The 26,568-nt window shown below is 40.1% G+C and overlaps 1 protein-coding gene across 9 annotated transcripts in view; it reads left to right on the top strand.

Moving 5' to 3' along the window:
* The window catches only part of LOC100656046 (zinc finger protein 182), a 66,320-nt gene extending 41,114 nt beyond the window's left edge, over positions 1 to 25,206 (top strand). For 3 of the 9 annotated variants that reach the window (XM_064278235.1, XM_023557900.2, XM_064278229.1), the window contains exons 4-6: positions 9,491 to 9,617; positions 9,910 to 10,002; positions 13,219 to 25,205. In XM_064278235.1, the coding sequence (XP_064134305.1) occupies positions 9,584 to 9,617; positions 9,910 to 10,002; positions 13,219 to 14,849 (1,758 nt within the window). In that variant the 5' untranslated portion in view covers positions 9,491 to 9,583 and the 3' untranslated portion in view covers positions 14,850 to 25,205. Of the gene's footprint in view, positions 1 to 9,475; positions 9,618 to 9,909; positions 10,003 to 13,218 lie in introns of all 9 variants that reach the window. The other 6 variants (XM_064278232.1, XM_064278231.1, XM_064278234.1 and 3 more) reach the window with 4 other exon arrangements.
* The last annotated feature ends 1,362 nt before the right edge of the window (positions 25,207 to 26,568 follow it).

Genomic DNA, 26,568 nt, shown 5'->3' with positions numbered 1-26,568 from the left:
GTTTGGTTTTGTTTTTTGTCACCTGAAATGTCATCTCATTTTCTACTGTTCTTAATGAAGCTGTGAATAGATGAAAACTGTTTTTGTATATTAGTTTTGAGGACAGGGTTGGGAATTGGTGTGGCTTCCCGATTCCTATATCAGTTATACCCTTTTTGTCAGTGAGGCAAAGTGCAGTTTCCTTAAAGAATGACTGTTTCTTTGGGAGAGGAATTATGTATGCTCTGATTTTCTTTTTTTTTTTTTTTGTCATTGTTTGTTTTACATGACCCTAAATTTCCACCTCTTGTCTTTTTCCCTTCACTACCTAGTTTCCAAGGGGGTACTTCTTCCTTTCTACTCTCTTCTCCCCCAGAAATGATGCTTTTTTGTCACTGCCACCTTGGATCCTGCACACATTCAAGGTCCTTCCTACAGCTGGTGCGCTGATATGTCCAGACAGCTGTTTTTTTGTTTTGTTTTTTTTTAAAGTATTTTCATACTTATGGTAGATTTTCACTTTCTAACCATGATTTCAGCTCACTCTTAGGCCCTCTACTCCCCATTTATGTTCTCTTGACTGTTTTTTCAGACCTCTTCACACTCCAAAAAGGTTTATGATAAAAGTTTGAAACAGTTGAGCTGCAATTTGGTATTTGTTTTTTTACTTACAGGTAATTTAAAAGTCATAGTATTCTCTATTTTCTATTATAAGTTAAACTGAAAGTGTAGGTTATGTGTAGATTCATTTGCTCTTCCTGTTGATCTGTATTGTGTTTTTGAGGACATATGGAGAGATTCAGATTTGTACCGATGCAATTATCCTAGATTGCCTGGAAGCCCCTTAATTTTTTTCACTTAAAAAAATTAAGGTATAATTTATGTACAGTAAAATTGACACCTTTTGGTATATAGTTCTGCATGTTTTCATAAACCCATCCAGTTATGTATGTAACCACCATCACAATGAAGATATACAACAGGTCCATCCCTTCCTTATATTTCTCCTTTGTAGTTAACCCCTCCCTGCATCCCAGACCCTGGCAATGACTGATCTCTTTTTGGTCCCTGTCATTTTGCCTTTCTCATAATGTAGTCATTTTGCCTTTCTCATAATGTTATGTAAATGGAATCATACCGTATGTAGCCTTTTGAGTCTGGGTTCTTTCACTTAGCATAATACCTTTGAGGTTCATCCATGTTATTGTATGTATCAGTAGTTTATTTTTATTGCTGAATAGTATTAGATTGTATGGATTCCAGCTTGTGTTTATCCATTCACTAGTTGAAGGACATTTGGGTTGTTTCCAGTTTTTTGGTTATTACAAATAAAAATGTTCATTTACAGGTTTGGGAGTTTACATAAGCCTTCATTTCACTTGGGTAAATACCTGGGAGTGGGATTGTAAGATCATATGGCAAGTGTATGTTTAATTTTATAAGAAACTGGAAAGTAGTTTTTTAAGATGGCTGTGCCAATTTGATATTCCTATGATATATGATATATGTATGATATAAAAAAAAAAAAAACCTTTGAGTTCCAGTTGCTCTTCATCCTCATCAGCACTTGGTATTGTCAGTTTTTTTCTCATTCTAATAGGTGCATAAAACTGTTGCCGTTGAGTCAATTCTGACTCCTAGTGACCCTATATGACAGAGTAGAACTTCCCCATAGGGTTTCCAAGGGTGTAATCTTTACAGAAACAGACTGACTGCCACATCTTTGTCCTGCGGAGCAGCTGGTGGGTTCGAACTACTGACCTTCGGGATAGCAGCTGAATGCTTAACCACTTCGCCACCAGGGCTCCTAATAAGTGCATCACAGTATCTAATAGTTGTTTTCATTTGCAGTTCCCTAGCATAATGTTTAAGTGCTACGGCTGCTAACCGAAAGGTCGGCAGTTCGAATCCGCCAGGCACTCCTTGGAAACTCTATGGGGCAGGTCTACTCTGTCCTATGGGGTTGCTATGAGTCGGAATCGACTCGACGGCAGTGGTGGTGGGTGGTTTTCATGACTAATAATGTTGAGCAGCTTTTCTTGTGTTTATTTACCATTTGTATATCTTCTTTGGTGAAGTATTTTATTGAGTTTTTTTACATATCGAGTTCTGGTAGTTCTTTATATATACTCAATACAAGTCCTTTACCAGGTATGTGATTTGCAAATATTTCCTCCCAGTCTATGGCTTATCTTTTCATTCTTTTGATGGTGTCTTTTGAATTTTGGTGTCATATTTAAGAACTCTGTGGCTAATGCAGGATTAAAAAGAATTTCTCCCGGACTTTCTTCTAGAAATTTTTATAGGTTTAGGTTTTATATTTACATCTCTGATCCATTTTGAGTTAATTTTTATATATGCTTGAGGTATGGATCTAGGTTGATTTTTTTGCATATGAATGTCCAATTGTTCAGCACCATTTGTTGACAAAGCTATCCTTTCTCCATTGAATTGCTTTTGTACCTTTTTTAAATTGTGATTTAGGTGAAAGTTTACAGAGCAAATTAGTGTCTCACTAAATAGTTAATACACAAATTGTTCTGTGACATTTGTTGCCAACCCCATGATGTGTCAACACTCTCCCCTTCTCCACCCTAGTTTCCTTGTTTCCATTCATTGAGTTTTCCTGTCTCCTCTTGCCTTCTCGTCTTTGCTTTTGGCTCAGTGTGCCCATTAATCTCTTATACATGATTGAACTATGAAGCATGACCCTCATGTGTGTTATTGTTGGCCCTAGAGACCTGTCTAATCATTGGCTGAAGGATGAACCTCAGGAGTGACTTCAGTACTGAGTTAAAAGGGTGTCCAGGGATCATATTCTTGGGGTTTCTCCAGTCTGTCAGACCAGCAAGCTTGGTCTTTTTGTGTGTGTGTGTGAATTTGAATTTTGTTCTACATTTTTCTCCCGCCCTGTCTGGGACCCTTTATTTTGACCCCTGCCAGAGCAGTTGATGGTGGTAACTGGGCATCATCTAGTTGTTCTGGGCACCGTCTGGTAGGGGTTGTGGTAGGTGAGGTCCATTAGTCCTTTGGACTAATCTTTCTCTTGTGTCTTTGGTCTTCTTCATTCTCCTTTGCTCCAGCTGGGATGGGACCAGTAGATGTATCTTAAATGGCCACTCACAGGCTTTTAAGACCCCAGGAGCTACTCACCACAGTCAGATGTAGAAGATTTTCTTTATAGACTATGTTATGCCAGTTGAGTTAGATATACCCCGAGACCACGGTCCCAATCCCTCTGCCTAGTATCTCAGTCTCTCATGGCGTTTGGATATGTCTGTGAAGCTTCTAGGACCTTGCCCTGGAAGAGTTTTACTGACTTCCCTAGTTAAGTGTTTTTCCCTTCCCACCCATCCCTTCCTTCGTAACCACCAAAGATTGTTTCTTTCTGTGGGACACATTTTCATGTGTTTTTATACTAGTGGTCTCATACAATATTTGTCCTTTTTGATTGACTTATTTCACTCAGGATAATGCCCTCCAGATTCATCCATGTTGTGCGATGTTTTGCAGATTCATCGTTGTTTTTTATCATTGTGCAGAGTTCCTTTGTGTGTATGTATCATAGTTTGTTTATTCCTCTGTTGATGAGCACCTAGGTTGTTTCCATCTTTTTTCTATTGTGAATAATGCTGCAGTGAACGTGGGTGTGCATATGTCTATTCGTGTGATGGCACTTATTTCCCTAGGGTATATTCCTAGAAGTGGGATTGCTGGATCATGTGGTATTTGTTTCTAGCTTTTTAAGAAAGTGCCATATTGTTTTCCAAAATGATTGTACCATTTGGCATTCCTGCCAGCAATGTCCTATAGAGTCGCTATGAGTCGGAATCAACTCGATGGCACTGGGATGGGACCAGCAATGCATAAGAGTTCAAATCTCCCCCACAACCTCTCCAACATTTGTTATTTTCTGTTTTCTTTGATTTGTGCCAGTGTCTTAGTCATCTAGTGCTGCCGTAACAGAAATGCCACGAGGAGATGGCTTCAACAAAGGGAAATTTATTTTCTCGAAGTCTAGTAGGCTAGAAGTCCAAATTCAGAGGGTCAACTCCAAGGGAAGACTTTCTCTCTCTGTTGGCTCTGGATGAAGGTCCTTCTTGCCAATCTTCCCCTGGACTAGAGCTTCTCTGCCCAGGAACCCCGGGTCTAAGGGACGCACTCTGCTCCCGGTGCTTCTTTCTTGATGGTATGAGGTCCCCCTCTCTGTGCTTGCTTCCCTTTCCTTTTTATCTCTTGAGAGAGAAAAGGTGGTGCAGGCCACACCCCAAGGGAACTCCCTTTACATTGGATCAGGGGTGTGACCTGGGTAAGGGTGGTGTTACAATCCCACCCTAATCCTCTTTAACATAAATTACAATCACAAAATGGAGGACAACCACACAATACCGGGAATCATGGCCTAATCAAGTGGACACATTTTTGGGGGACCAACCCAGAGACACAACTCAATTAATGATAGGCAGCAATGTTGGGTTAGATGGTATCTCATTGTAGTTTTGGTTTGCATTTCTCTAATGGCTAGTGATCATGAGCATTTCCTCGTGTTTTTTAGCCGCCTGAATGTCTTCTTTGGCGAAATGTCTGTTCATATCCTTTGCCTATTTTTAATTGAATTATTTGTCTTTTTATCATAGAGGTGTTGGATTTTCCTATATATTTTAGAGATTAGACCTTTGTCAAATGTATCATATCCAAATTTTTTTTCCCAGTTTGTAGGTTCTCTTTTACTCTTAGTGAAGTCTTTTGGTGAGCCTAAGTGTTTAATTTTTAAGAGATCCCATCTTGCTTATCTTGGTGTTTGTGTGTTGTTAATTATGGCTTGTATGCTGTTTATGCCATATATTAGGGCCCCTAGTTTTGACATGGAAACCCTGGTGGCATACTGGTTAAGTGCTACGGCTGCTAACCAAAAGGTCAGCAGTTTGAATCCACCAGGTGCTCCTTGTAAACTCTATGGGGCAGTTGTACTCTGCCCTATAGGGTCGCTATGAGTCGGAATCAACTTAACGGCAGTGGGTTTGGTTTTGGTTTTTAGTGTTGACCCTGTATTTTCCTCCATGATCTTTATAATTTTTGGTTTTATGTTTAGGTCTTTGATCCATTTTGAATTAGTTTTTGTGTATGGTGTAAGGTATGGGTGGGTCCTGTTTCATGTTTTTGCAGATGGACATCCAGTTTTGCCAGCACCATTTGTTAAAAAGACTGTCTTTTCCCCATTTAATGGACTTTGGGCCTTTGTTAAATATCAGGTGGCCATAGGTAGATGGATTTACATCTGGCTTTTTTATTCTGTTCCATTGATCAATGTATCTGTCGTTGTACCAGCACTAGGCTGTTTTGACTGCCATAGCTGTATAGTAGGTTCTGAGGTCAGGTAGTGCAAGGCCTCCTACTTTGTTCTTTTTCTTTAGTAATGCTTTACTTATCTGGGGCCTCTTTCTTTTCCATATAAAGTTGATGATTAGTTTTTCCATCTCGTTAAAGAATGCTGTTGGTGTTTGGATCGGAATTGCATTGTATTTGTAGATTGCTTTGGGTAGAATTGACATTTTCACAAGGTTGAGTACCTATCCATGAGCAATGATATGTTTTTCCATTTATGTAGGTCTCTTGGTTTCTTGCAGTAATGTTTTGTAGTTTTCTTTGAATAGGTCTTTTATGTACCTGGTTAGATTTATTCCTAAGTATTTTATTTTTTTAGGGGCTGTTACAAATGTTGATTTCTTGATTTCCTTTTCATGGTTCTCTTTATTGGTGTGTAGGAGTCCAATTGATTTTTGTATGTTTGTCTTATATACTGATACTCTGCTGAATCTTTCTATTAGTTCCGGTAATTTTCTTGTGGAGTCTTACAGTTCTCTGTGTACAGTGTTGCATCATCTGAGAATAGGGATAGTTTTTTTTTCCCACCAATTTGAATGCCCTTTATTTCTTCTTCTTTCCTTATTGCTCTAGCTAGAACTTCCAACAGAATGTTAAATAGGAGTGGTGACAAAGGGCATCCTTGTCTTGTTCCTGTTCTAAGAGGGAATGTTTTCAGCCTCTCTCCATTGAGAATGATTTTGGCTGCCTTTTATTATGTTGAGGAATTTTCCTTCTATTCCTATCTTATCAAGGGTTTTTATCAGGTTTGGGTGTTGGACTTTATCGAATGCCTTTTCTGTGGCGATTGAAATGGTCATGTGATTCTTTTTTACTTATGTGGTGGATTATGTTGATTGATTTCCTAATGTTGAACCATCCTTGCATACCTGGTATGAACCCCCCTTGGCCGTGGTTCATTATAATTTTTTTTAATATGTTGCTGAATTTTATTGGCTACAGTGTTGTTGAGAATTTTTGCATCTGTATTCATGAGAGATATTGGGTCTGTAATTTTCTTTTTTTGTTGTGTCTTTGCTCAGTTTTGGTATCAGGGTTATGCTGGCTTCATAGAATGAATTCGGAAGTTTCCCTTCCTTTTCTGTGTTCTGAAATAGTTTGAGTAGTACTGGTGTACTACAGCAATTTCTAATTGCTGTTTTTGTGTGATTTGTAATTGTTCATTTTGACATTTTGTTTTTGTATTATTTTTCTGAATCCTTCTACTGCTTTTTCTGTGTTTTCCTTGATTTGGGCTAGGTTTTAGTTGGTTTTGTCTATGTTTTCCATGATTTTATCTGTGTTTTCCTTGATCTCTTTCCTAATCGCTGGAAAGCCCTGACTATTAGACTTTTGAATTCCCTATCAGGTAGTTCCAGTGCCATTTCTTCTGCTGGATGATCAGCTGGTGCTTTATTCTGGTCTCTCACTGGAGCCATCTTATCCTGTGTTTTATATGTTTTGGTATTGTCAGCTGTCTCTGAGACATTCAGGTCTTATTTTCTTTATTTATTGATTTTAGGTTTATTTGTTTTGTCCTGGTGTTGTTTGGTTATGTCTGGGTGGGTGGGCCAGGTGTGCTTTGTTGTTTGCTCATCTGTGGGCCTGATAGTTCTCACCACTTTGTCCTGGTGTGTAGGTCTGGTCGCTCAACTATGGTGCAGCAGGATAGGTCCAGCAGGAAGGAAGGGGGCAGAGATGGGTCATATGTCTGCAGTGTGAACTGGGCTGGGGGCTGGAGTGGGGCTGCTGCGGTCTGCGGGGATTCCTGAGCTGGTGGAGAAGGGCCTGGGGTCCAGGCCAGGTCCCCTCAGGTCATGGCTGGCAGAAGGAGGAGTCTGGAACTGGTGGGAATGGGCCTAGGGTCTCAGCCAGGTCCCCTTGGGACCACAGCAGGTGGCGGGAGGGGCCCAGAGCTGGCAGGGAGGGGCCTGGGGTCCAGGCCAGGTCCGCTTGGGGCTGCAGTGGGTGGCGGGAGTGGTGTGGAGCCAGCGGGAAAGGGCCTGTGTTCTGGCCCAGGTCCCACTGAGGCAGTGGGCAGTGGTGGGAGGGGCCCAGACCTGGTGGGAAGGGGCCTGGGTCTGGGCCAGGTTCACTCAGGGCTGCGGGCAGTGGGGCAGAGGAGAGACGTAGGAGGGGCACAAAGGCAGGGGCAGAGGGGGCTAGATGAAGGAGGGCCATAGGGTGGGTTGATGCTCTGGTTCCAGCAACCTGGGTTGCCGTAATGGGGTAGTTATGGCTGCTGTTCACCAGAGGGGCAGGGGGTTGTAGGAGCGTGCCCCTGTGGTTAATGGGTGAGAGAGTCCGGGTTTCTGCTGAGTTGCAGCCAGCAAACATGATCAGACTTAGTCCCGGGTGTGTCCACACTGTCCCTCTGTCTTCTGTTGGGAATTCCATGAAGGTGTCTTTCTGCATGTGGAGTTGTTGGCCCTATTTCAGGATGGCATGCTGAGTCATGCTGCTTCATATCTCTGTTCCTTCCCTGTTTTCTGTCAGTTTCTTCTCCTCAGTGCCTTCTAATACTTTATCCTTTCATTTAAAGTTCATGGTTCTGGGATTGACGTTTGTGTCTGTTTTACTTGGTTTTTCAGGTCTTAGTTGCAGTGGGATGGCTTAGTGCATCTGACTGCTCCACCATTTTGCAGTCTTTGCTTTTGACAATTTTTATTTAAGTATAAAGATAGAAAGTATATTTAAGTATAACATTCATAAAGAAAAGTTTACAGGTCATTAGTGTTCAGTTTAATGAATTATCACAAAGCCAGCATTCAGGTCAAGATATAGAATATAATAAGGACCTTAGAGTCTCCCCCTATGTCCTCTCCCAGTTAGTGCCACCTGCCAAAGGTGATCACTATCATGACTTTAATATCATGGATCAACCTTGCCTGTTCTTGAGCTATGTATAAATAGAATCACGCAGTATGTACTCTTTTGTATCTAGCTTCTTTTGCTCATCATTACATCTGTGAGATTCATCCATGTTGGGTGTGCAGTTGTAGTTTATTCATTTTCATTACTGAATAATATTCTATTAAATGATTCCATGATTTAGCTATTAGAAATTGTGCTGCTATGAACATCTCTGTACTTGTTTTCTAGTGCATATGTGTGTAATTTTCTCTTAAAGTGTATACCAAGGGAATTGCTTTTTTTTAGTGTATGCAAATCATTAACTTTAATAAATAATGCGAAACTGTTTGTCAAAGGTATGTTACCAGTTTACACTCCTCCTAACAATGTGTGAGTGTTCCGGTTTCTCCATAATCTTATGATACTTTGGCCTGCTTAATTATAACCTTTCTGGTGAGTGCATAGTGGTATCTCAATATGGCTTAAATTTTCATTTATATTGATTGCTAATGAGGTTGAGCATGTTTTCTTATGTTCATAGTTCATTTGGTTTTCCTTTTTAGTGAAGTATCTGTTCCCATATCTTTTCCATTTTTCTATTGTCATTTATGTGTTTCTTATTTATGTGTAGGAGTTATTGTATATATTATATAAGATCCTTTTATGTACTGTATATGATCCTTTTGTCATTTATGAATGTTGCAGATAATCTCCTCCCCACCTACAGTTTCCTTTTCTCTGTCTTAATTTTAATTTTATAATGTTTATAAATATTTGCCTTTTATGATTAGTGCATTCTGTGTCTTGTTTTAGAATTCGTTCCATATCCCAACTTGTAAAACATTTTTCTGTCTTATTTTCTAGACACTTTATTGTGTTAACTTTCATCAGATTTACAGTTCACCTGCAGCTGATTTTTTGTGGATGGTGAGAGTTAGGGATTAAATTTAATTTTTTTCCCATATATCCAGTAACCCATACACATTTATTGAAAAGATCATCCTTTTTTCTACTGCTTTGCAGTGTCAACTTTATTATAAATAATGTGTCCATACATGCTTGGATTTTCTATTTTGTTCCACTGGACTATTTGTCTATTCTTATGCTAGTACCGTAGTGTCTTAATTATTGATTTGTGTTTTTCCCACAAAGTAGGTCAATGTGCTTCATATAAGGTAGACATCCTATATTAACTTATCAGAATGAACAGTGAACACAGTCAGAAGTTCCTCTACATTCCGTCTGCGTCACTCATTGGTCAGCATTTTAGAATAAAAAGAATGTGCAATTACAGGGACAAGTGACATTTGAAGATGTGGCTGTGGATTTCACCCAGGAGGAATGGCAGTACCTGAACCCTCCACAGAAGACTCTGTACAGAGATGTGATGCTGGAGACCTACAGCAACCTGGTCTCTGTGGGTAAGAATGGCTTCCCCAGGTAATTTTGCTCTTTGTGATTATCGTGTCCAATATAGGGCCTTCCCTTTGCCAATTTCTGAAATTTGCAAGGTCTCTGAATTGCTTGAAGTATTTGACATTGAATTCCAAGGGCAAAAGGTCCTTTTTCCCTGTTGTTCCCCTGACAAGGTATTTGTGAACTCAAAATCATTGTGACAAGGGATAGGTCCCTTGTGCTGCCCAAAACTGCAGCTTCCTTTTTCTCAGAGGCTCTGAAGACCAAGGAGGTATCTCTGTCATTTCTCATTAACAGAGCATCAGATTACCAAACCAGACCTCATTCTCAAATTAGAGTTAGAAGAGCAAGCCGCAGCAGAAGGAAAAATCCCAATTTGGAGTTTTCTAGGTAAGTAGGATTGCCCCAGGATATGGAGTACATGAGGTCCCAGCTTGTCAGTCATGGGTGAGGACCTCTGAAAGGGTTTTCAGTATATCTTGGGAAAGGTTGTTGGCTTTTGTTGCTGTTTGAATACAGGAACGTGAACACCTTAAACATAAGACTAACATTCCCCCCACCCCCCGTCCCATGTCACACACACACTGGGCTATTCTCCTTAAATTGGTGCTCATTCAGAAGCTTCTGTGCTGTTCCTTTTATCCCATAGATGAGTATCTTTTAAATGCCACACTTCCCCACCCTCACCATTTCCATCATTCTCATTTCTCACTGGCATATCTAAAGCTAGGCCCACATGAGTCACAGGCTTAGACTTGTATGTTGTAATTACAGATTGGATTATCAGACTCTGTTCTTGTTTAGCTTAAATATTCCTGTCAAATTTGCTCTCCTAAAACACCTTGATTATCTCTTCTTTAAAATAGTTTTATTGAGATATAATTTGTATACCATAAAATTCATCCTTTTAAAGTATACATTTCAGTGATTTTTAACATAATCAGAGTTGTGCAGCCATCATCACTACCTAATTTAAAACATGCCCTAGCAGTTACTCCTTATTCCCCTCTCCCCCATCCCTGGCAACACTAATCCATTTTCTGGACATTTCATATAAATCGAATTGTACACTATGTGGCTTTCTATAGTCTGGCTTCTTGCACTTAACATAGTGTTTTCAAGGTTCATCCATATTGTAGCATGTATCAGTACTTTATTCCTTTTTATGGGAGAGTAATATTCCATTGTACAGATATACCACGTTTTGTTTATTCATTCATGTGTTTTTTTTTTAATATTCCATTGTACAGATATACCACGTTTTGTTCATTCATCTGTTGATGGACATTCAGGTTGTTCCTACTGTTTGGCTATTATGAATAATGTTGCTGTGAGCATTCTATATACAAATTTTTATATGAATATATGTTTTCAGTTCTCTTAGGTATATACCTAGGAGAGGAATTGCTTGGTCTTATGGTAACTCTATGTTTAACATTTTGAGGAACTGCCAAGCTGTTTTTCACAGGGGCTGCATCATTTTACTGTCCCATCAGAAATATATGCAGGTTTTAATTTCTCTATATCCTTGCCAACACTTGTTATTTTCTGTTTTTTTTTTTATTATAGCCATCCTAGTGGATGTGAAGTGGTATCTCATTGTGTTTTTGATTTACATTTCCTTAATGACTAGTGATGTTGAGTATCTTTTCATGTGCTTATTGGCTATTTGTGTATCTTCTTTGAAGAAATATCTGTTTAAATCCTTTGACAATTAATTTGGTTGTCTTTTTATTGTTGAGTTGTAGGAGTTCTTTATATATTCTTGATTAAAAGTTCCCTTGTCAGATATATGATTTGAAAATATCTTCTTCCGTTTTGTGGGTTTTTGTTTAACTCTCTTTTTTTATTGTATTTTAGATGAAGGTTTACAAAACAAACTAGCTTCTCATTAAACAGTTAGTACACATATTGTTTTGTAACATTGGTTAACAACCCCACAACATGTCAGCACTCTCCCTTCTTGACCTTGGGTTCCCTATCACAGCTTACCTGTCCCCTCCTGCCTTCTAGTCTTGCCCCTGGGCTGCTGTGCCCCTTTAGTCTAATTTTGTTTTATGGGCCTGTCTAATCTTTGGCTGAAGGGTGAACCTCAGGAGTGACTTCATTACTGAACTAAAAGGGTATCCAGGGTCTGTACTTTTGGAGTTTCTCCAGTTTCTGTCAGGCCAGTAAGTCTGCTCTTTTTTTTTTTTGAATTGTAGTTTTGTTCTACATTTCTCAGCTCTGTCTGGGACCCTCTATTGTGTTTCACTTTCTTGTTGTGTCCTTTGAAGCACAAACATTTTAAATTTTGAGATGGTCCAATTTATCTTTTTTTCTTTGGTTGCCTGAGCTTTTGGTGTCATATCTAAGAAACCATTGTGTAACTCAAGGTCATGATTTACTCCTATGTTTTCTTCTAAGAGTGCTATAGTTTTACCTCTTACATTTAGGTCTGTGATCCACTTTTAGTTAAATTTTGTGTAAGGTGTGAGGTAGGGATCCAACTTCATTTTTTTGTATGTGAATTTCCCAGCACTATGTGTTGAAAAGACTGTTTTATTCTCCATTGAATTGTGTTGACACCCGTTTTGAAAATCAGTTGACTGTAGATGTGAGGGTTTATTTGTGGACTCTAAATTCTATTTCGTTAACCTATATGTCTATCCTTGTGCCAGTACCACACTGTCTTGAGTTCTGTTGCTTTGTAGTAAGTTTTGAAATTGGTAAGTGTGACTCCTCCAACTTTGTTCTCCTTTTTCAAGATTTTTTGGCTATTCAGGGTCTCTTGTATTTCCTTTTGAATTTTAGCATCAGCTTGTCAATTTCTGCAAACAAGTCAGCTGGGATTTTGGTAGGAATTGCATTGAATCTGTAGATCAACTTGGAGAATATTAAGAATATTATTGTAACAATATTAAGTCTTCTGATCCATGAACATGGGATTCTTTCCATTTATTAAGATCATCTTTAATTTCTTTCACAATGTTTTGTGGTTTTTGGTGTACAAATTTTTCACTTCTGTTAAATTTATTCCTACGTGTTTTACTCTTGTTGATGCTGTTGTAAGTGGAATTATTTTCTTAATTTTTGTATTTCTCATTGCTAATATATAGCTGAATACACAGGTGACTTCAGATGGGGCAAAGAATTTTAGTTTTCATTTTTTTTTTTCCTTAAGGCTGATTATTATAGATATTTCTCCTGTTCATTGGGAATGTAGACTCAGGGTTGTTTTAAGATTTGAGTCCATGAATTACATTGTTGCATTTCTCCCTAGGTAGAAACAGTATAACTCTGATGTAGTTCAGAGTTCATATGATAAGTGAAGGTAAAGGGTGATAAAGAATCTGATACTTCAAGCCCCCAGAATTGATGGAAATCAGAGACGGCATCAAAGTAGAAGTAAGAAAGACTGAGGTGTCAGGGTGATTGTTCTTGGTAACAAAAAGATTAGCAGTTGGGAGGTTAGTGAAAGAACAGTATTTGTTGATCATGATTCTTTCTTCAGGAGCTCTGATAAAATAAGATGATAGTACCAGCTTTCACATGGCAGGGCATTTCTAAAGGAGGTTGATTCTACAATGTCAAAGTGTAAAGATGGTTTATTGTACTTCTTTCTAGAAGAAGACTGCCAAGTTGATGAACAGATTGAGAGGCAGCACCAGGATAACCAAGATAAATGTTTGTTGATGCAAGATGGAGTTCCTAACCAGAAAATAATTACCACCAAGAATGGCCATGAATGTAGTGAATTTGGAAACACGCTTCATCTGAGTACAAACCTTATTTCTTCATTACAGAGACCCCATAAACATGACCCATTTGGAAGTAATATGGCAGATAATATAGACTCATTTAGTAGTTTTTCAGGAAAGAAGCATGATAATGGGTGTACAAAATTATTTTTCCATACTGAATATGAAAAAACAAATCCTGGGGTGAAACCATATGGATATAAAGAATGTGGGAAAGCCCTCAGGCGAAAGAAAGGTCTTAGTCTACATCAGAGAATTAAAAATGGAGAGAAGCCTTTTGAATGTACTGCATGTAGGAAAACCTTCAGCAAGAAGTCACACCTCATTGTGCACTGGAGAACTCATACAGGAGAGAAACCCTTTGGATGTACTGAATGTGGAAAAGCATTTAGCCAGAAATCTCAGCTCATAATACACCTGAGGACACATACAGGAGAGAGACCGTTTGAGTGCCCTGAATGTGGGAAAGCCTTCAGAGAGAAGTCAACTGTCATCATACACTACAGGACTCATACAGGAGAGAAACCTTACGAATGTAATGAGTGTGGAAAAGCCTTCACTCAGAAGTCAAACCTCATTGTCCATCAGAAAACTCACACAGGAGAGAAAACCTATGAATGTACTAAATGTGGGAAATCTTTCATACAGAAGCTCGATCTAATTATACATCATAGTACTCATACAGGAAAGAAACCCCATGAATGTAATGAGTGTAAAAAAACTTTCAGCGATAAGTCAACCCTCATTATACATCAGAGAACTCACACAGGAGAGAAACCACATAAATGTATTGAATGTGGGAAGTCCTTCAATGAGAAGTCAACTCTCATTGTGCATCAGAGAACTCATACAGGAGAGAAACCCTATGAATGTGATGTGTGTGGAAAAACCTTCACCCAAAAGTCAAACCTTGGTGTACATCAGAGAACTCACTCAGGAGAGAAACCCTTTGAATGTAATGAATGTGAGAAAGCATTCTCTCAGAAATCCTATCTCATGCTACATCAGAGAGGTCATACAGGAGAGAAGCCCTATGAGTGCAATGAGTGTGAAAAAGCATTCTCCCAAAAATCGTACCTCATTATACATCAAAGAACTCATACAGAAGAAAAACCCTATAAATGTAATGAATGCGGCAAAGCCTTCAGAGAAAAGTCAAAGCTCATTATACACCAGAGAATTCATACAGGAGAGAAACCCTATGAATGTCCTGTATGTTGGAAAGCTTTCAGCCAAAAGTCACAGCTCATAATACATCAGAGAACACACACAGGAGAGAAACCCTATGCATGCAATGAGTGTGGCAAAGCCTTCAGAGAAAAATCAACATTCACTGTGCATCAGAGGACTCATACTGGAGAGAAACCCTATAAGTGTACAGAATGTGGAAAAGCCTTTACCCAAAAATCAAACCTTATTGTACATCAGAGAACCCATACAGGAAAGAAAGCCCATGGGAGAGGCCACACCTGGAAGTCAAAGCACATCACACGTTAGAGAGTAAATCAACAGTGTCTGTTATGTACACTGAAGGAAAGTTTTGTCAATTTAATTAATATTTTGAAACTATGTTCTGACTTCTGATTTAAATATGAGGGAGTAAAGCCAGTCTTTCCTCTTTTCATCTCAATCTTCACCCAAAATCTACAGGGAGAAAAAGAAGCAGAAGTGTAATCTCAGTATCTGACAAAATTGAGAGAAAGCTGAAACTCTAATAAGAGGGCTGCTAGAGTCAGCAGGAATCAAGTGCCAGTACAGGAGATTTCAGAGAGAGAATGCTCAAGGCTCCAGATGTAAAACAGCACTGGTAAGGACTCTTATCTGAGTTTCATACATCCTGAGGTACAAAACCGTGTATCTTTTTCAACAACAGTAACAGATTGCATGGGCAGATAGAAGGTATGGTGTTTCCTAAACCCATTTCGGATCTGAGGAGAAACACGTGGGGGCCTTGACAAGGAATCACTCAGACAAGCCATATTTGCAGAAAGTTGTCTGTACTGGCAGCAGGAGCAGTTGAGGGGGTGGGGGCTGGAAGAGGAGTGGGTACTTTTTCTTGTGAAGAACCCTAAAGTTGCTAGCTTGGGAGAAGTAAAGTCTGAAAGAACACACACATGCAAAAAAACAAATAAAACTCCCAGTTGTAAGAAAAACTCTGATCTGTAACCTCTAGCAAATAGTAAGTTCAGGAAAAATTCTTCTCATTCAAAGATGAAGGATTAAAAAGTAAAACCAGAAATGCACATGGCTTTTGAGCCGGCATTTCTACTTCTAGGAATGTATATACTCAAACATGTACAAAATGATGAACACACAGAGGTATTCATTGATACACTGTTTGCAAAAACAAAAGATTGGAAGCTGTCCAAATGATAACTTCAGGGGTCTATTTTCCAAAATCATGGTATATTCATACAGCAGACTACTAGCAGAGACATACATACATATGTAACCAACCAACCAAAGAGAACTTGGACGGACACTCTTTATGTATTGATACGGGATAATCTCCAAGATATGTTAAAAAAAAAAAAAAAGATATGTTACCAAGTCAGAAAATCAAGATGCAGGATAATGAGTATAATATGCTACCGTTTGTATATAAAAAGGAAAAAAATTGATAAGTACGAAATTGATTGTATATGCATAAACTCTTTCAAAAGATACGCAAGAAGCTGGTAACTTTGATTACCTCTGGGAAGAAGGGAAGTGGGTGGCTGGGGGGATGGGACAGGGAGGGAGATAACTGTATATCCATTCATAGCTTGAAAATTATTCTATGAGGATGTACTATCTTTTCAAAAAAACAAATAAAACTTTTTAAAAAGCGTGTTTTATACTATTAATGTTATAATGAAGTCAGATTTTAGATACAGGATTTAATAACTTAATATAGATATGCTCAATTTGGAATTTAATTTTTTAAAAAGAATGAATGGAATAGCTGTGCAGTCAGAACAACAGATATCCAGTCAGTTCCAAAGGGACATAGGCATTACTTTCCTGAGGGTGCCAAATGAAGTAATTGCCAGGTCAGCTGGGAGCACATTCTGTAAACCTAGAATAATTAAGAGTGGAATACACTTCTAACTTACTATGCACAGTGCCATCTGTGAAAATATCTGTACTAAAGCCCGCAATGTCTTTCCGTATCTTAACACAGTGATTTAAATTATATATATACATTTTTTTTACAAGAAATGTAAAGCATGAATCTACTTGCTCAAGGTCACATTACTGATGGTAACACATAACATTTTCCATGGTGAGCGACAGATTGAGAGCGATGGTCTGAATGGACACTGCTGAGGACCATGTAGCCTCAGCACATTTGCTCCAGAATGAGAGGTACTCCTGTGTGAATTACCATATTTGTGGCACTCATGCCTCTGCAGTTTTTCACTGAGGCTATCTGGTGGAGCTGGACAGGCCAAGCTATGCAAAACCTGGGGATGGTCAGTGTTTAGATAAAACAAAATGGGTAAGCTAGATCTGAGATCCTGTCTGGGTCCTCTGGGCCTTTTTTTCTGAATTATCCTGCAAGAAAATGAAGCATTGGCTCACTTTTTAATAGGCTATGTAATTCAGACATGTCACATTCAGTCCCTTTCCAGGGAGAAGGATGCTTGGAGAAGAAATTGGGTGCGACTGGCCAGCTCCTGGTGCAGTCTGCTGGGAGGATGCCTAAAAAGATTGGAAATGAAGCTGTTTTGTCTTCCTGTTGAGAAGGAATCTAACTGACTCATCAAAGGTCATCCTGCAGTGGGGTGGGGTTGGGAGGTTAAGTCTTTCCATTTCAGGTGTATCTTGGACTCCTTCTTCCTGCGAAAGAGATGGCAACCTGATGGGCAGCGTGTACATGAACGAAGGTGAGTGAGGAACAGACCTGGAGGGGAAGGAATGGGCATGAACAGTAGGATATGAATAAATGGACTGGAATTAGGGAGAGAGAGGAAGGTAGTGAAGGGTCAAGTGTGGGTGAATGGAGTAATGAGGGGCAGAGTAGGGGTGGATAAGGGGAAAAGTTGAGATAAATGGAGAGAATACCAGGTGGAGTGAATTACTGGAGAAGAAACAGTGTACTTAAATATGAGTAATGGGGAGAGTGGGAGTGAGTGGGGATAATGAGGGATAGAGAGTGAGAGTTGGAAATGAGGACAGGGTGTAAGTAAATTGGAGGTCGTAGTGGTGAATGGGGGCAGAGTGGGAGTAAATGGTGAGTGAAGAGCAGTGCAGGTGAGTGGTAAAATGTGGCACAGTGTTAGTGAAAACATGAAGAGTTATGGACAGTCAATGTGGAGCCGACTGCTATAATCTGGGAATGATAGGAGGTCTGTGGGGTGAGTGATGGGGTCTGGGGTGTCAGAGGCCATAGGGTCTGGAGGCTTCAGTGATGTGGGATCTTGTGGTCTTGGCAGTGGGTATTTGGGGACTGAATGGAGGAAATGGGAGGTGGTCACTGGGGCTTCTGTGGAAAGAGAAGCTGTGCTGAGGACCCCATGGTGACCACAGGTATATGGGATAGAGACAGCCTGCTTTTGGGACGCAGTGCTCAGCAAACCAGTTCTCTACGTTCTCATTGTCATTATTTATGTACATTCGAGAATTTGAGGGCAGCAGGAATTGTTAATTTTACCTATTCTCAGTTTCCAGTATTTGAATTTATTACATGAGTCATGTTTCCCACAAAACAGTGCAGTCCGTTAAGAATTGGAAGCAACCAAGGTGCCCATCAATGGATGAATGGATAAATAAATTATGGTATAGTCACACAATGGAATACTACCCATCAATAAAGAACAGTGAGGAATCTGTGAAACATTTCATAACATGGAGGAACCTGGAAGGCATTATTGCTGAATGAAATTAGTTGCGAAAGGACAAATATTGTATAAGACAACTATTATAAGAACTTGAGAAATAGTTTAAACTGAGAAGAAAACATTCTTTTGTGGTTACGAGAGGAGGGAGGGAGGGATGGTGGGAGGGGGCATTCACTAATTAGTAGATAGGAACTACTTTAGGTGAAGGGAAAGACAGCACACAATACAGGGGAGGTCAGCACAATGGACTAAACCAAAAACAAGTTTCCTGAATAAACTGAATGCTTTGAAGGCCAGCGTAGCAGTGGCAGGGGCCTGGGGACCATGGTTTCAGGGGACATCTAAGTCAATTGGCATAATCTATTAAAACATTCTGCATCCCACTTTGAAGAGTGGTGTCTGGGGTCTTAAACGCTAGCAAGCAGCCATCTAAGATGCATCAATTGGTCCCAACCCACCTGGATCAAAGGAGAATGAAGAACACCAAGGACACAAGGCAATTATGAGCCCAAGAGACAGAAAGGGCCACATGAACCAGAGAGTACATCATCCTGAGACCAGAAGAACTAGATGGTGCCCAGCTACAACCGATGACTGCCCTGACGGAACACAACAGGGAATCCCTGAGGGAGCAGGAGAGCAGTGGGATGCAGACCCCAAATTCTCATAAGACCAGACTTAATGGTCTGACTGAGACTGGAAGTACCCCGGTGGCCATGGCCCCCAGACCTTCTGTTGGCCCAGGACAGGAACCATTCCCGAAGGCAACTCTTCAGACATGGATTGGACTGGACAAGGGGTTGGAGAGGGAAGCTGGTGAGGAGTGAGCTTCTTGGATCAGGTGGACACTTGAGACTATGTTGGTATCTCCTGCCTGGAGGGGACATGAGAGGGTTGAGGGGGTTAGAAGCTGGCGAAATGGACACGAAAAGAGAGAGTGGGCTCTCATTAGGGGGAGAATAATTGGGAGTGTGTAGCAAGGTGTATATGGGTTTGTGTGTGAGAGACTGACTTGATTTGGAAACTTAAAGCACAATAAAAATTATAAAAATTAAAAAATTATGGTACAATTTGGAAAAGGGGGAAATGAATTTGTGTTACATAAGTGCTTAAAAATGAATGAAAGCATCAGATTTAAGTTTTAAAGGTGGGTAGTATTTCTGACTGCAAGATGGCCGATTTGGGGCCAAGAACTCAGGAGAATACTAGTTTTCTCACCTATAAAGTGGGCCTTTAGTGTACCAATATGTTGTTCATTTCTTTTCTACCTGCTTTATTATTTAGGGCAAAAGAGTTGAAGTCTGCAAGGAAGAATTTTAGAAAGTTTGTCTTTTAAATTTGTAAAATAGCCACTCTGTCCTATAGGGTAGCTATGAGTCAGTTTGACAGCAATGTGTTTTAATATACTATTTGGAGTCCTAGTGGCACAGTGGTTAAGAGCTATGGTGAGCTACGGCTGCTAAACAAAAGGTGGGCAGTTTGAATCCACCAGCTGCTCCTTGGAAACTCTGTGAGGCAGTTCTACCCTGTCTTATAAAGTCTCTAAGTTGGAATCAACTTGACAGCAACTTTTTTTTTTAATATACTGTGTCTAAGGAGCCTTTTAAGGAGCCCTGGTGGCATAGTGGTTAAGCTTTTGGCTATTTCCTGAAAGGCAGAGAAGTGAGGGGAGAAATGGTGAGATTGCTTCTCTTTTCTCTGAGAAACCCTGGTGGCATAGTGGTTAAGTGCTATGGCTGCTAACCAAAGGGTTGGCAGTTCAAATCTGCCAGGCACTCCTTGGAAACTCTTTGGGGCAGTTCTACTCTGTCCTATAGGGTCGCTATAAGTCGGAATCAACTCGACGCACTGGGTTTGGTTTGGTTTTGGTTTACCTAGGTGTTGGTTTGTCTTTGTTCTCTGTGTTCATATCTCTTCTCTGCGTATGACTTTGAATCAAGTTCCCCAGCTCAGATGTCTAAAGTGAACTTGAAAAACAGTATAACTGAAGCTTGAGTTTATAGTTTTAGTTTCCTGTTCCTGTCCATAGTACCATCACTTTCTCAGGCCCCCATGCCCAACCTTGAACTGCACCTTACCTTTCTCCACCCCAGCCATCAGTCAGTTGCTGGGTCCTATTAACTTTGTCCTGCATATCTGCCCTCCACTCCATCCTTACACTTACTACTTCTGCCTCTCTCACCTTATATACCCTACTTTACAGTGCTGCTTCAGGCTCCAGTCTCTCTTATTTCCCACAAACTATTTCAGGCCTTTAAAGGTAAACTTTGGTCCCATCCCTCAACTTCTCAGAAACCTTTAATAGTTCCACAAAGCCTGCTGAACAGAACTCAATCCAAATTCAGCCTAGTAATCGAGAGACAGTCCCACTCCCTCAGAGTGCTCTGTTGACGTTTATGACGTTGGTCTGGATTAACACTTGCAGTAGTAATCAAAAGGAGAGGGAACCGGTATCTCCTGAGCCCTCACTATGTTCCCAGCAATGAACTAGGTAGCTATGAGGTTTATTTCAACATAAACTTTAGCATTTTTGTGTCTGTAGATGGAAAAGGGGAACGCAAAGAGGAAGCTGTTATAGTAAAAGCTCCTATAAAACAAGGCTATCAACTAACATTTCTGTATATCTACATGATCACAATTAGCATTGTTCAAAACAAAGACCATCAGGCAATGACAGATTCCAAAGTGCACCTGGTTTGGAAGAACGTACTTGATCTTCACAGTCATCTACGGTTCTATAATTTCATTACACAGCTACATATGCGAGACAGTCACCAGTGTGAGGTGCATTTTACAATACTCTATGCCACAACCACACCCTATTAACTAGAATATCCCACTAACTGGAAAATCGCACTTTCTGATGCTGTTGGGTACTAGCCTACATGTTGTGTACTGACACTGTGACATAAGGGCACTGAGCTAAATACAGTAATTAAAAGAAGTATGCACCAAGAAAAACAGACCCATGAAATTAAACACCCCAGATTTATAGATGGGACACCTAGGGGGCTTAATCCTGAAAACTGAAGCCAATCCAGAGGTTGACCATGCCTCACAAACACTGCAACTCAGCCTTGGATCAGCTCAACCACTAATTGGATGAGATAATCTGCCTTTATTTTTGCTTGCTTGCCAGAGGATAGAGTGACCCTCTCCATAGAGAGACATCAACTTCCATATGTAATTCCCAACACTCAATTAAAAATGACTATGCACATCAAGAACCTAGGTCAAACAAAAGAAGTGCAATAGATGTCAGCCCTCAATTGACCATAATTTTTTACTTACTAGACACTGACTTTAAAGTAATAGTAAATTAGGAGGCGAGGCCAAGATGGTGGAATAGCGAGATGCTTCCTGTGATCCCTCTTACATCAAAGACCAAAAAAAAAAAAAAGCGAAATGATTATATTTATGACAAACTAGGAGTCCTGAACATCAAAGGCAAAATTAGAAAACGGACTGAGTGGCAGGGGGAGGTAGAGATGGTTCAGAAGCAGAGAGGAGTTGCCGGACCTGAATTGCCGGGATCCCTCAGGCACTGCTCCTGGGAGCAGCTGCAGCAGGCTGTTAGTAGCATTCGGCCACAGTTTCCTCAGGAAGAAGCAGCCAGCTGCACAGCCTACTCAAACCTCCGGAACCAGAGAATAATAGCACGCTCAGCAAATGCTAAGTATTTGCTTACATTTTACTGCACCCCCTCCCCCCAGACTGGCTTCAGAGGCTGTTGATTTCCCTGGCCTGAGATACGGCCTGTTGAGCACCCGGAGCCATCCTCCCGGCCTTGGAGTAGGAATAAATTCACAACTAGGGGAAGAGATAACTTGCCACCTCCAGTAACTGGGGGAGCTAAGGACAGAAGCAACTCCTGTCCATGCATAAACTTCGAGTACTTTTCCCCCCTGCATGGACCTGTGTGGGCCTATTTCAAGAGCATAGGCCGTTATTGGCAGACTGCAACTGTTATAGCTGCGTGGTGAAGAGGTGGGTGTTTGATATTTGACATCACTTTGCCTATTAAACAGGGCCCTCACCTACCCACATCAGGGGCCTAAGGACTGGTGGCTCCACTCAGGTCACCCAGCTACCCGTGACAGTGGTCAAAGGACAACTGGTACCTCCCAGTCCTTAAAGCAAAAAGGTTAGGGTGCCCATGGTCTGTCTGCAGAATCCACCCACCTGTGCACTCTAGAGAACAGGGACACACTTCCCTCACAGACTTGGGGGACGGTTGTCAGCCCTCTGCCTTGTTCAGAGCATGACCACCTGCTGCAACCAGATACCGGTACCTACACCAATCACCCCTGTCCCTCTAAGACTGTAGGACAGAGCCTTTACCACACACTTGATGATCAGCTACCTGGACACCTGAGCTGAATTCATACAAGAAAAGTGAATATAGACTCAGACTGATATGCCTGATAACAGCTCTAGCCATCTGGGGACAGGACGTCAGAACTCCAAAGGCGAAAATAAGCTAGCTCACTCAAGCAACCCTGTTTGGGCATATCAAAACAAAACAAAGCAATAAGCTAGGATACAGTAAGCAAACAAAAAATTAATAACTTATAGATGGCTCAGAGACACCAGTCAATATCAAGTCGCGTAAAGAAACAATGACTGCCTCAACAAGCTCTGATAACAAAGAACCAATGGATCTTCTGGATGAAGGTGACTTCCTGGAATTACTGGATGCAGAATTCAAAAGATTAATATACAGAACTCTTCAAGACATCTGGAATGAGATTAAAAAGATCAAGCAATACGCAGAACAAACCAAGGAACACACAGATAAAGTGGTTGAAGAAATTAAAAAGGTTATTCAAGAACATAATGAAAAATTTAATAAGCTGCAAGGATCCATAGACAGCAATCAGAAATTCAGAAGATGAACAATAAAATTACAGATTTAGACAACTCAATAGAAAGAGGAGTACAATTGAGCAAGTGGAAGGCAAAATTGGTGAGCTTGAAGATAAAGTACTTGGCACCAATATATTTGAAGAAAAATCAGATAAAAGAATTTTAAAAAGTGAAGCAACCTTAAGAATCATGTGGGACTCTATCAAGAGAAATAACCTGCGAGTGATTGGAGTACCAGAACAGGAAGGGATAACAAAATACAGAGGGAATTGTTGAAGATTTGTTGGCAGAAAACTTCCCTGATACTGTGAAAGATGAGAAGCTATCTATCCAAGATGCTCATTGAACTCCACATGAGGTAGATTTTAAAAGAAATTCACCAAGACATAACCAAACTTGACAAAACCAAAGATAGAGGATTTAAAGAGCAGCTAGGAATAAAACAAAAGTCACTAACAAAGGAGAGTCAATAGGAATAAGCTCGGACTACTCGGCAGAAACCATGCAGGCAAGAAGGCAATGGAAAGACTTATACGAAGCATTGAAGGAAAAAAATTGCCAACCAGGAATCATGTTTCCAGCAACACTGTCTCTCAAATATGAAGGTGAAATTAGGACATTTCCAGATAAACAGAAGGTTAGGGAATTTGTAAAAACCAAACCATAACTACAAGAAATACTACAGGGAGTTTTTTGGTTAGAAAATAAATATCAGGTATCAACTCAAGACTAGAACACTGGGCAGAGCAATCAGAGGTTAACCCAGACAGGGAAATCACAAAAATAAATCAAGATTTAAAAAACCACTCAAAACAGGGAAACAGCAATATTATGTGAAAGAAGACAATATTAAAACAATACAGAGGGACTAAGAAATGAGTCATAGATCTTTCATATGGAGAAGACAAAGCAATATAATGAAAAAGTCAGGTTTAATCTAAGAAAAAGAGGGGTAATACTAAGGTAACCACAAAAGAGACTAACTGTCCTACTCATCAAAATAAAATACAAGAAAAAAAGTAGAGACTCAGCAGATAGGAAATCAACAATGAATAAAAGACAATATATAAAGATAAATCATTCAGCACAAAAAAATTAAGTGGGAAAAAAACTGTCAACAACACAAAAACAGATATCAAAATGACAGCAATAAACTCATCTATAATTACACTGAATGTAAATGGACTAAATGCACCAATAAAGAGACAGAGTGTGGCAGAATGGATAAAAAAGCACAATCTGTCTATATGCTGCCTACAAGAGACACCTTAGAGACACAAACAAACTAAAAGGATGGAAAAATACCAAGCAAACAACACCCAAAAAAGAGCAGGAGTAGCAGGATTAATTTCCAACAAAATAGATTTCAAAGTTAAATCCACCACAAAGGACAAGGAGGGACACTATAAAATGATTAAAGGGACAATATACCAGGAGGATATAACCATATTAAGTATTTATGCACCCAATGGCAGAGCTTCAAGATACACAAAACAAACTCTTACCACCACTGAAAAGTGAGATCGCTCCACAGAATACTAGGAGACTTCACACCACTTTTGGTGAAAAACAGGACATCCAGAAAGAAGCTCAATAAAGACACCGGAGATCTAAATGCAACAATCAACCAACTTGACCTCATATACAGAACACTTCACTGAACAGCAGCCAAGTATACTTTCTTTTCTAGTGGACAAGGAACATTCTGTAGAAGAGACCACATATTAGGTTATAAAGCGAGCCTTAACAGAATCCAATACACTGAAATATTACAAAACGTCCTCTCTGACCATAAGGCCATAAAAGTAGAAATCAGCAACAGGAAAAGTAGGGAAAAGAAATCAAACACTTGGAAACTGAAGAATACCCTGCTCAAAAACGACTGGGTTATAGAAGACATTAAGGATGGAATAAAGAAATTCATAGAATCCAATGAGAGTGAAAACACTTCTTATCAGAACCTTTGGGACACAGCAAAAGCAGTGTTCAGAGTTCAATGTATTTCAATAAATGCACACATACAAAAAGAAGAAAGGGCCAAAATCAAAGAATTACCCCTGCAACATGAACAAATAGAAAGCAACAAAATAAACCCTCCGGCACCAGAAGAAAGCAAATAATAAAAAGTAGAGCAGAACTGAATGAAATAGAAAACGGAAAAACAATTGAAAGAATTAACAAGAGTAAAAGCTGGTTCTTTTTTTCCTTTTTTTTTTTTTTTTTATTGTTGAGCTTCAAGTGAACGTTTACAAATCAAGTCAGTCTGTCACATATAATTTTATATACATCTTACTCCTTACTCCCACTTGCTCTCCCCCTAATGAGTCAGCCCTTCCAGTCTCTCATGACAATTTTACCAGCTTCCAACTCTCTCTATCCTCCCATCCCCCCTCCAGACAGGAGATGCCAACACAGTCTCAAGTGTCCACCTGATATAATTAGCTCACTCTTCATCAGCATCTCTCTCCTACCCACTGTCCAGTCCCTTTCATGTCTGATGAGTTGTCTTCGGGGATGGTTCCTGTCCTGGGCCAACAGAAGGTTTGGGGACCATGACCGCCAGGATCCCTCTAGTCACAGTCAGACCATTAAGTATGGTCTTTTTATGAGAATTTGGGGTCTGAATCCCACTGATCTCCTGCTCCCTCAGGGGTTCTCTATTGTGCTCCCTGTCAGGGCAGTCATCGATTGTGGCCGGGCACCAACTAGTTCTTCTGGTCTCAGGATGATGTAGGTCTCTGGTTCATGTGGCCCTTTCTGTCTCTTGGGCTCTTAGTTATCATGTGACCTTGGTGTTCTTCATTCTGCTTTGCTCCAGGTGGGTTGAGACCAATTGATGCATCTTAGATGGCCGCTTGTTAGCATTTAAGACCCCAGACGCCACATTTCAAAGTGGAATGCAGAATGTTTTCATAATAGAATTATTTTGCCAATTGACTTAGAAGTCTCCTTAAACCATGGTTCCCAAACCCCCGCCCTTGGTCCACTGACCTTTGAAGCATTCATCTTATCCCGGAAACTTCTTTGCTTTTGGTCCAGTCCAATTGAGCTGACCTTCCATGTATTGAGTGTTGTCCTTCCCTTCACCTAAAGCAGTTCTTATCTACTAATTAATCACTAAAAAACCCTCTCCCTCCCTCCCCCCCTCGTAACCACAGAAGTATGTGTTCTCAGTTTATACTGTTTCTCAAGATCTTATAATAGTGGTCTTATACAATATTTGTCCTTTTGCCTCTGACTGGTTTCGCTCAGCATAATGCCTTCCAGGTTCCTCCATGTTATGAAATGTTTCACAGATTCGTCACTGTTCTTTATCGATGCGTAGTATTCCATTGTGTGAATATACCACAATTTATTTACCCATTCATCCGTTGATGGACACCTTGGTTGCTTCCAAAAAGCTGGTTCTTTTAAAAAATTAACAAAATTGATAAACCACTGGCCAAACTGACAAAAGAAAAACAGGAAAGAAAGCAAATAACCTGAATAAGAAATGAGATAGGCTTTATTACAACACACCAACTGAA

Source organism: Loxodonta africana, chromosome X (genome assembly GCF_030014295.1).
Source record: "Loxodonta africana isolate mLoxAfr1 chromosome X, mLoxAfr1.hap2, whole genome shotgun sequence".
Taxonomy (NCBI): Eukaryota; Metazoa; Chordata; class Mammalia; order Proboscidea; family Elephantidae; genus Loxodonta; species Loxodonta africana.
Note: the sequence above shows the minus strand (reverse complement) of the source record. Positions and strands in the feature narration are given on the sequence as shown.